Source organism: Eretmochelys imbricata, chromosome 2 (genome assembly GCF_965152235.1).
Source record: "Eretmochelys imbricata isolate rEreImb1 chromosome 2, rEreImb1.hap1, whole genome shotgun sequence".
Lineage (NCBI taxonomy): Eukaryota > Metazoa > Chordata > Testudines > Cheloniidae > Eretmochelys > Eretmochelys imbricata.
Window position 1 is genome coordinate 215,279,598 of NC_135573.1, and position 11,521 is coordinate 215,291,118.

Genomic DNA, 11,521 nt, shown 5'->3' on the forward strand with positions numbered 1-11,521 from the left:
GGCACTGGTGAGCCTCAGCTGGAACACTGCATCCAGTTCTAGACACCACACTTTAAGAAAGATGTGGACAAATTGGCGAGAGTCCAGAGAACAACCAAAATGATAGAAGGTTAAGAAAACCTGATCTAGGAGGAAAGGTTAAAAGAACTGGGCATGTTTAGTGATGGGAAAAGAAGCCTGAGGAGAGACCTGATAATATTCTTCAAATATGTTAAGGGCAGTTACAAAGAAGATGGTGATCAATTGTTCTCCATGTCTCCTAACATAGGAAAATAAGTAATTGTCTTAATCTTCCACGCAGCAGGTTTAAATTAGGTATTAGGAAATACTTTCTAACTATAAGCTCTAGAATTGGCTTCTAGGGAGGTTATGGAGTGCCCATCATTGAGGGTTTTTACGAACAGGTTAGACAAACACTTGTCAGGAATGGTATAGGTTTACCTGGTCCTGCCTTTGTACAAGGTGTTGGGCTGGATGACCTCTCGAGGTCCCTTCCAGCCCTATATTTTTATGATTCTATGACTTACTGAGCTAAAAGTGAACACAGTTTTCATTGGTATGACAAAGTGCTGAATAGAACCAGAAAAATTTCTATATTTCCAAAAAAGTTTTTTTTAAATATTTGACAATTTTACAAAATTGTACAATTTTTCCCCAGTGAAGCTTGCCTCATCCCACCTCACCTCATGTGCAAGAGAAAACCATTAAGAAACATTAAGAAAATAAGGTGGGATTTTCCAAGGTGCCTTAGGTGATTTTGAAAATCCTACCCATGGTGTTTAGTTCAGGATGGCTCCCGATTTGGGGTAGCAAGCATCCAATCTCAGTTGATGCAGAGAAGAAATGCTTGCCATCTCCCCTCCCTCTTTTGGAGTGCCATGTGCCTGGGTGCACACCAAAGAAACAATACCTATGCTCTCCTACAAGTCGGGACTCCAATGTGACACTTTTACTCAGCTTTTGGGTGAGGCCGCTTGCATGGTCTCCGTTTCTGTTTCTACATGTTGCACCCTGGCCATAAATTACAGCAGTTACTCCCTTGAAAGTGTAGGTATTTCTGAAGGTGAAAGCCTACCTTCTGCTGAAGGTATTGCACTTGCCTTCCATTTCCCTTGACTTAAATGGGTGCAGAATTAGGATGTGCCCAAGGTTATTATCTTGATTCCTGCCTTTACATTCCTGTAGGCTTATGTAATTATCTGATGTGCATCACTTCCAGTAGTGCTGGGTCTATAAAACTGTTATTCTGCAAATCATATTAGAGCACTAAACATTCTAATTGTTTTATCCTTAAAGGCAAAGCCTCTGAACACAGTCCTCCTTGGAACTGACTTTACTGCTACATGAGTATGAGCAGGGTACCAGAATAGATGCAAACAACAGAATATCCTCCCAGTGCTAATAAAAAATACTAGTATGGCTGAAAGAGTTTTCTTATTTGGTTCATAAACAGTAGTTTGAAAATTGTTATGGGTAGCATGGACTTCTCTTTATTATTTGTATTGTGGTAACATCGAGGCACCCCTGTCCCATTGTGCTCGGCACTGTGCAGACATGTAACAAAAAAGGTACTCTTTGCCCCAAAGAGCTTCACTGTGTTCTTATTTAATAAAGTAGGTTCATACCCTAAGTTCATGCAGAAGTCAAGTTCCACTATCTGCACTCTGCTCTGTCATGAAGGAATAGCTGCATATTTTTAGCACATTGTGCCTGTTTGTTATACTTTTGTTTTGCATATTAAAAGTACACTTGGGACTGTTCCTGAATGACAGTATATATGTTTGCACATAACATTACAGAAGAGTACTTAAAATAAGGGCATTACTTTTTTGTAGGGGCATTGGGTCATATACCTGATCTATGGTGGAATAACAGTGGAAGTTGCATGCACACTTGTAGGCAATAAATGTCCTGATGATTGCACACATCTGTTCTGTCCTCATAGATCTCTGTTCAAAATAGAAGTTTGATGAATTTTGTCCAGCCACTCTTATTCATATAATTAAATATTTTACTTTAGAACCAGCAAGTCGCTGCCCATGCAGATTGATGGAGAACCATGGATGCAGACTCCTTGTACAGTAAGTATGCTTTTATCAACATATCCAATAGAACTGGAAAAGAAATTTGAGGGGGAAATATTTTTTCTATGATAAAAAATGGCAATCAGTTTTAATGATCAAACTTTCATTTCGGATCTCCTTAAATGTTAGAAACTGCTCCTTTTCAATTAGAGACAACTGTAGCTATCAACATTGACTTAGCTTATGCTCCATAATTTCTGTACACCCACACAGATACACAGCACACCCACTCTCTCACGTGAACATAAAGAAACAAAACCTGTAATTTAATCATGCTATTTCTTCTACAGGTTGAGATGGAAGAAAAAGAAAGAGATTGTTATTACATTTCTTATTCTGAATACTTGGGAGACTCTCAGATATTATAGTGATGGGAGGGCCATATAAATAGATGGATGTGTGAGCACAGAACAGTGGGAAATCTCATGAGATTTGTCACAAAATCTTTTGGAGTGAAGAGGTTGTGCATAACCTCTTGCAGACATAAATCTGTGGTTATAGAGCAACAGGACCTGTGATTTCCCAGTCACTGGACTTGCAGAACCCATGGAAGGATGTTGGCCATACCGTTTTTTACAATCACCCCAATGTCTGATCCATGGAGCATCTGACCCATGGTTACAGCCAAGAACACCACACACCGTAGTCCGTTTTGTTGCCTAGTCAAACTACCCTTTAAAAGTGGTCATAAAATGCATGTGTTCTTGTGTGCAGCCCCTTCCCAGATTTACTGTATCATTCCTAAAATAAACTACTCTGTCCTCTATAACAAACCCACTATGGAACGTGTTTATTTCCCTTTTGTGGGCAGACTAATCCACAGACTTTAAGCTTCATAAAGGCGAGTATCTGCAGAATCTCTATACATTTAGTCACAGAAGAATGATTCTATTTGATTTTATTTTTTACATTTATATTACAAGAAATATTTTCCCTTTTTCTTCTGCTGAAAGAGTGCTGTTGCTCCCTGCATTTTCATAAATTTTGCATGAACTGCTCTCTGTGTCTCCATGCACAGAAAATACTTGTGGCACCAAAACCAAAATTTACAAATCTTCTTAGACTTTCTCCTTGTCCTGGTTCTAAGTGGTCAAATATTTATCCAAGGCTAACATTCGAGGAAGGAGTTTTAGATATCTTCGTTTGATTTTGAGATCCTATTTCCAAAGCTCTGCTTCAGAAAGATTTTTTTTTTTTTTTTTGGAAATCAGAGAGCATTTGTTCATGGACTATGTAGCTTTCTCTATTCAAGCACATGCACGAAAAAAGTGTTACTGACTGTAACTGTGTGAACAAACTGTTTGAGCCCCAGGATTGTAAACTTAAGAAAAAAATATCAGGAGACTAGTATAGAAATCATGAGTTTTTGCCTATACTACAGACTTCAATAAAGTTTACCTTGAAGTTGTCCCTCTGACTTAACCAAAAGTAAATTATCATTTCTTTTAAGATGAAGAGGAGTTCAACACACACACACACACAGAGTGAGTCCCATCCCTCCAGCGTTGACATCAGGCACATGGCTGCGTCTTTAGGCACTTAAATACCTTTTAACTTTTGATCCTAAGTGCCAAAGTCACTTTTGAAATCTGACTTAGCCATCTGAGTTACTTATGCCCAATTTTTAAAGGTATTTAGGAGCCTTTGGAGTTAGGCAGCTAAATATCTTTTAAAATTTGGGCCAATGGCTTTTTGGTGAAATCTGACCCCACTGAAGTCAATGAAAGTTTTGCCATTGATTTAAATAGTGCCAGGATTTCACCCTATAGCTCTAATAACATAGAGAATATGAAAGCTAAAAATTATTATTTGTATTGTGATAGCACCTAGAGTTCCCAATAAGTATGGAAGCCCCATTGTGCAAGGCACTGTACGCATACATAAAAAAAGACAGTTCCTGCCCTAAATATCTTATAATCTCAGGCCTCAGTTCTGCATTATGCTGCACATAGCCAGGCTGCTATGCTTATCTGGAGATCCACTGCAGGCCGCCCAAGAAGCACAAGTTGCATGATCGAGGCCTACATTTTATTGCTTTCATCATCTTTTCATATAGAACTCTTTTTGTGAAGAAAAAATTATAACGTGAGTGGTTACATTAAACATCTTTGATAATTAGCTGAAGAGGAAATTCTATCACAGCTCACCCAGCCAAAATATAGTGACATAAAATATATTTATGGTCTCACTTGATCTCCAAACAGGTCATTAATAGTAAAGAATCTTCAAAGGCTCTTGAGTTAATTTGATAAACTTCTGTCTTCAGGCACCAGTATTTCTTTAAGAAAAATAATATTTCCATTTACCTACAACTGTCTTTAGCATTGTTTTGAAAAATCTCAACGAATATCTGTCTTAATTACAAAAAACTGCAATTTCACTTCTTTCATCTGTTCTTGATTTGGTAAGTACCAAGTGTGAATCTCAAGCAGCCAGTATCACTAGATTAAAAATGGAAAAAAGAGACATTTATGGCAGATGCAAGAATATTTCCTCTGTGAAGAAATGGAAATGCTAGTCCACTGGCAGGGCCATTTTATGGAATGCAAGAAATTAAAAATATCATTGGTATTTGTCACAAAACATGTGACATACTTTCTGTCTATTGGTGTTGATAAGGTTTATTTAACAACAGGACATTTATTACAATGGCATGATTTTTTTTTCTCATTAGAAGAACTCATAATACATGGCACCAGAAAATTATACAGGTGCTTTTATCATCCCTGGAAAAGAGGTTTGAATATTTATGTTTGAATGAATTTATGTATGAATTTTTTCCCTGGCCTTTCTCATACTCTTTAAGAGTGTAATTGAACCATTGTGCAGAGAGCCAGCACAAGGTCTACCTCATTACTTAACCCCCACCTAGGGGCAGGGAGACTGAGGGCTGAACAGCTTGGGCCTCTTACTCTTTGTGGAAAGAGTCTATGCGTAGCTAAGAGAGGGGCCACAGACCAGCTTTTACATAGATCCACTGGCCTCAACACCCCAGGCAGCGGGCACAGAGGAGCTCTAGTTGCAACTCCATCCCATAGATCTCTCAAGCCATTCGGGCCTAATCTCACTGAATGCAATGGGACTTTTGTCCTTGATTTCAGCGGCAGCAGGATTGTGTCCTGGCTCTATATAGCAGTTGATGATAGGGGAAACTGTCCAGCAGTAGTTCAATAGTTAACATAGAAACTGATGCCAGCCTGTAAAAAGTTTCTCTTGTTATAATGACAACTTGCATGAATTTCTGTTTCTAGCCCTGAGGTTTGGGGAGATTGGTTTTTGTTTGTTTGTTTTGTGCTGCTGTTGTGTTTTTGGTTCAGGGGCAGTTGGGTGTTCTTTTTTCCATTCACTGCTACACTGCACATTAGTGTTGTTTACCTATGCATAATTTTTCTTAATTTCACAATAGTCGTTTTTGTAATTGACAATGCAATTTCCTGCATGTGTGCTTTCTGCACCTCAGACAAGTATGCTACCATAATGCACCTATCTTTCCAGTTCAAATTGTTAAGAAAAAATTAGTTGTGACTAATTGCCAATTAATTTGCAGTAACTTGTGGGAGGGGGAACAATTGCACCTACTAATTAAAATTTAAAATATTCCAACGTGTCATCTTTAGGTGTCTGTGGAATACATAATTTCCATTTTAGTTCTGCGCTGGATCTGTAACAACCCTGAGCTTGACAGCTCTATTAATTTAAAAGCTCAGTGATACCTATTAGTACAAAACATGAAAAAAATGCTATTAATCATTTATTTTAATTTTGCAGCTCTGTCATTTTCACAGTATGTTTAAGAATTATGGTGACACCATAATGTTTTCCAATCTACCTGTGTGAAGGGGAAACAGATCACACTACTTAAGAGAGATACTAGAGTTTATTATTAGAGCTTAATTAATGCCAGACTGATTAGATGTGATTGCATTTTGCACAATAATATTGTTAAGAAATTGTTTAAAAGGACTGCCACATACAGCTCTATTTAAAACCATTGGGCTGGATCAGAGAGGTTTGGCCCAAATGTACACAGCCCAAGCCAGGAGAGAGGACACAAAGAGAGCTTAAAACTCACCTTTGCACTTCTCTTATCCTATGGCTTCTCTATGCAAGGTAGTCCTCTGCACTGTGTTATACATGGGAGGCGTGTGAACTGCCTCTTGTGGAAGGCTAGCCCCTAAGCCCTGCCCCTAGAGCCCAGAACCCCCCACCCCAGACTGCCCCAGCTCCGGAGCACCAGATGGGTGGGCAGCACGGCCCCAGTCCCCGCAGCACTGGGTGGGTGGGTGGTGCCCCCCTGGGCCATGGCACAGGTGAAGACTAAGCTGCAAAATGGGAAGCAACGTGGGGCAGAGCGTGGGTGGGGCCACACTTGGCTGTTTGGGGAGGCTCAGCCTTCCCCAGCCTATCATACCCACCACCCATGGTGTTAGAGCACACTTAAGGGCTGTTCTTTCTGGCACATCTGCATCTGGCCTCAGTCGTTTTGGGGGATAGTTATGATGTAGTGTTGCCCCAGTCACTCCTGCCCCAGCAGCAGGGAGAGGAGTGGCATACAAACCTCTAGACTGTGGGATAATCCTGTGAATCTCCCTGTTGATAGTGTGAAGCCAAGTGGCCACCTGTTGCCCATGTATATGGCTCAGTATGTTCATATTTGAATTTAACTTTGTATCCTCTGAGGTGTAGAGTTGACTGTTAATCCAAATATTTTAACATAAACTGGGAGTATCATTTATAGTTTCTTATTAGTTAGCATCTTGATTAGCTCCTGTATTTATAACACCATATTCTGTTTTCATTGGAAGTGCAACGATGACCTCTTATTTAAGCGTACTATGATGTTAGGAACACACATATTACTAGCACACATTGTAGAGTCCAATAACATAAAAGGAAAACTATTTGATCTAAGAAACATAGTTAATACATTAAACTTATTACTCCCTAGTGCATTTCATTTACTGCATGCATTGTGTTACTGTGGCTTCAAGGCACTTTTTGAAGCTCTGACGTGCTCCTGAAAAAATAAATGTCCATTTTATGCATTTATAAACATTTTTAATATGACAGACTCAGACTTCTCATGTATTAGCAAACATTACTATCTTCTGATGATACAGACTAACATGGCTATCACTCTGAAACCTATCTTCAAATAAGGAGCAATTACTATCTCTAATTTTAAGAGTTATGCTCTTCTTTAAATTGGGTATGGTTTTCCTTTTAGCAAGTATATTATTAGCTGCACTTCTTAGGGCTGCAAAAATTATTTTAAAATTTCTCATGCTACATTTTCCCTGGAGCCATTTATTGATGTCTCAGCCCTGTAAAACTTCTGCATTAGGACTACAAACTTACAGGGTGAAATCCTGGTTCCATTGAATTGAGTGGGAGTTTTGCCAATGATTTCAGTGGAGTCAGAATTTTACCCATAGTGTTATATACTGACCTTTCATCAAATGCATCATAAACTACTGGGAATACTTTTGGCTGCTTGCAGTTTCTGTTTGGGTGGAGCTTTGTTTTCTGTTGTTTTTTGTTTTTCTTAAAATATAACATTTTCTAAGCAGAAACATTTTCTCATGTTTTTCCTATAGCTGCAACTTAACTTTGCATCTTTTAGAAATATTTTTCTTTAATTTTCTGATAATCATTCCATGTACATTGCTTTTTCAAAATAATCACAAAAACATTCAAATTGACCCAATGGTCATATTAAATTCTCCCAACCCAACATAACTAAATGGTTTCTCCACTCAGTGCTTTCAGTTCATGTTGAACCCATGGTCTCCAGGAAAGCATGAGAAAATAGCATTTGCAGCATTCCGTGAAAGTCAAGAGGATTTGGGTCTCAGATGCAGTGTGTGTTCCTAAAAGGGGCCATCCCACCACCCCCATTATTAAACATAACACCTACATATGATGTATGAGTGACAGCAACCCATGAGATAAATTCACAGGGCCAGGTCATCAGCTAGCATCAATGGAGCTATGCTGATCTGGTCCCCAAATTGGTGCCTGAAGCTAGGTTGACTGTGAGGAAAGAGAATCATACAACTAAATTTCATGCTAATGAACAATAACATACTAAAGTTACATATTAGGTCGCAGTGCAATGAACTTGTGAAGAGTAAGCTAAAATTCCCATAGAGTTAAATAAACCCCCTCATCCTGCTGAGATTTTTATGTTTCTGTCTCCTTAGATTGTAAAGTAAATTTCCACCCCCAAGAAAAGGATTGTTCTAGATTTTAATGAGCCTCTCCACGTGATGTACATTTTTGTTTCATTACTATTAGTGAATGACAAGTGAAGAATATTCATTTTACCTTGAAAATGTCAGGTATGCACTTTAAGAGAGAGGGGTTTTTTGCAGTTTTTAATGAGGCGGTGTTTCTTTTGAAAGAAATACCCATTTCTGATGTGGATACTATGCAGGTGACAACTGATATTTAATAAGTGATGGTTCTTGTATTAGTTGTAGTTCACTAAAGAAAATGTCTCAGATTGCTTTTGAAAAACCCTTAGTGTCACTAGCCCAAAGGCAAGATGTGACCTTTTTATTACATAATGAGAATCATTTATTATCTTACAATGTATCTTAAAGTCACAGACAAAATGCCACTTTGATAATTGCTTTCAATTAGCTTTGAGCATAGCATACATTCATAAAATGTCTTCTCTAATTTAGACTTGAATTAGAGAAAATTGCAGACATAATATACTTTAAGGTTGTCTCATTTAAGGTGATTCGTAGTTTTATATCAAAGAAATCAAAATGAGTGGCTTTAGAGCAGTCTTTCAAAGTGTTTTAAACAGGCTTTTCAATATTTGATTCTATTCTATTACCAATTAATTAACAAATTAGAATGCTAGTTCATCATTTTTGACCTTTTTTTCTATGTTAACTTTTGACTTTTATTCCTAATGGTTATTTTGAAATTAAGTATCATGGCTCGTGTTAAAAGAGAAGAACAATCTGATTAGGGCAATAAATAAGGCATGTTATGATACAGTGTATATCTTAATAATGGGAAACCAGCTTGGTGTCCCCAACATACAGTGTGTCCTTTCCTGCTTTTGAATTCCTTTTTACTACGTGGATACACAAAATATTCAAGTGACAAGCAGTGATAAAAGGGCAGGTTATAAATCTCATGCTCCTGTAGTAAGAGAGCATATTGCTATGTTCTTATTATATATGATTAATAATATGGATTTCCTGTATGATTACAATGTATGTGTTGTAACTATGACTATAAATGAATTTGTTTATGATATAAGCAAATGTCAGTTGTAACAAAATGTATTTCAATAGCTACTTTTCAATCCTTGGTCATCTGAAGTTTCAGAAGTTACATTTTAAGATTTTAAATGGTTCAGTCACTTCGTATATTTGTAAAAATATGATAAAGAAGTTGAGTTAGCTAAAGGGATAACTGTTTGTTTTTTTCTTTCCCTCCCCTTAGATAAAAATTACCCACAAGAATCAAGCCCCAATATTGGTGGGACCTCCTCCAAAAACCGGTCTATTCTCCTCCATTATCAGAAGAACAAGGAACCACAGCAAGGAATAAGCCTCTGTAGTTTAGTTCTGAGAAAACAAATTAGCAGCACTGGGCTTTGGAATATTTATGCCAGAAATCTTTCAAAAGTTTTAGAATATCCTCGACTCACAAAATTCTGGAATTTGGCATAACAGTTTCTGTGACTGAGCAAATGTAAAATTATGCTATTAGAAAAATTTATTGTCACTTTTTAAGGCAATTTTGCATGAGGAAAGCAGATGTTTATATACAGTGATATGGCATATTTTTGTTGCATGCATTACCATTTACTAATGTATGGTATAATTCTGCCATGGAACATGAGGAGGGAATGCTCTTGGTAATTTGATTTATTTCGTAAGATTTTATTTGTAGTTAATTCTAATGCAGTGATCATAATCCAGAGATTCTGTAGTTGCCCCCTGGAACCCAAGCATCTTCAGATCAGCAATTGATTTGACCTGTATCACATAAGAGCTTGGAAGTTCACAGGTCCCATTAACTTGGCCTTTTACATTTAACATTTCTTTCCACTCTTGTGAATATTTTTCTTCAGCAATTTAACCCCACTGGGGAGTATTAAAATACTTTTTCTTTGCTAAAATACCTTTCATCTTTCAAACACTGAGGCATGACACAAAAAGTCCCACTGGATCACTGGTACTACTCACATGTAGATAACTTCTCACATGTGTAAGTTTTTGCAAGATGGGAAGTCAATGCAGGATTGCCTGAGTGAGGACTACAGGGCTAAAGGTTAAAGGACAGCGAATAAAGGTAATGGTACTTGCAAAACTAGTCAGCAGTGTTGTTTGTTGAAACATTAAAACATTTTACTCAACGGTAAATCTTTGTAATATACCAAACTTTAAATCATCTTGCATATTGGCCAAGAGTGCAGTATGTATGCACACAAATAACCAAACCACATGTCTTATAAACTGCATTTCCCACCAAAGATCTAGTGAAGGACGCTTCAGAGAAATGGTTTAATGCATAATTAATCATGAACACTGTAGCAGACTTATTTCTGAAAATTTACGGTTCTTTGATTACCTTGGCAATGTCCAAACTAATGCTGGAATAGGAAAAACAATCTATTAATTACAGTTTTCATGCTCACTTTTCATTTGTTTCATACGTTAATAGACTGACACACAAACTTGTTGCTTCACAATTAAAACCATTTCTAATTTTGTTGTTGTTTATAAATTTGCAACATCCCTCATTTTCTCATGCTTTAAATTAGTCTCCTTCAGGAAAGGACATGCTCTTATCAGTTCCCTTTCTATTCATTGTTACCTGAAATCAAAACAATTCCTATTATAATAATTTGGGAGGCAATTTTTTAGGTCTTCATTTTCTCAGTCCTCTGAGAGACTTCTTAACAGCTTGGAAATCACAGCACAGGTTTTATTGTCTACGGCTCGCATGGTACTGTCAGACTGTCTAATGGTTAGGTCCAAGAACGGCAACCTTTTTCAGTGTTGCAATAAATTTACAATATGGGTCTACAGTAAAATGCTTTTTTATGCAGTCTTGACATTGTTCGTTGTACAAAATAACCTGCACCTCTTCGCTGCATGTTTTATGTTCTCAAACATTCCATCGGGGGGGGGGGACTGCTTGAAATGCATGATTTATTAGTTTCCTCCCACCTTTATCGATACATCAAAGTGCCAATGAGTTATCCAATCTATTTTTTTAATTGATTCATTCATCTTTAAAAAGTAAATAGCATTTAATCATTCTGTTGTGCACGGTACTGTGCATGGATTTAAGTAAAGCTGCTACCGTTCTGTTCCTTAGTATGAGTATTCAGCATCTCTTTTGTATATAATAGATCCTGAACAAAAAGGCAGCATAGTGCTGGTGAGGATTATGTATATGAA

The 11,521-nt window shown here is 37.4% G+C and overlaps 1 protein-coding gene across 6 annotated transcripts in view; it reads left to right on the forward strand.

Moving 5' to 3' along the window:
• DGKB (diacylglycerol kinase beta) overlaps positions 1 to 9,659 on the forward strand; it is a 440,036-nt gene extending 430,377 nt beyond the window's left edge. For all 6 annotated transcript variants that reach the window (XM_077809368.1, XM_077809370.1, XM_077809373.1 and 3 more), the window contains 2 exons: positions 2,021 to 2,081; positions 9,552 to 9,659. In XM_077809368.1, coding sequence (XP_077665494.1) covers positions 2,021 to 2,081; positions 9,552 to 9,659 — 169 coding nt within the window. The remainder of the gene's footprint in view (positions 1 to 2,020; positions 2,082 to 9,551) is intronic.
• The last annotated feature ends 1,862 nt before the right edge of the window (positions 9,660 to 11,521 follow it).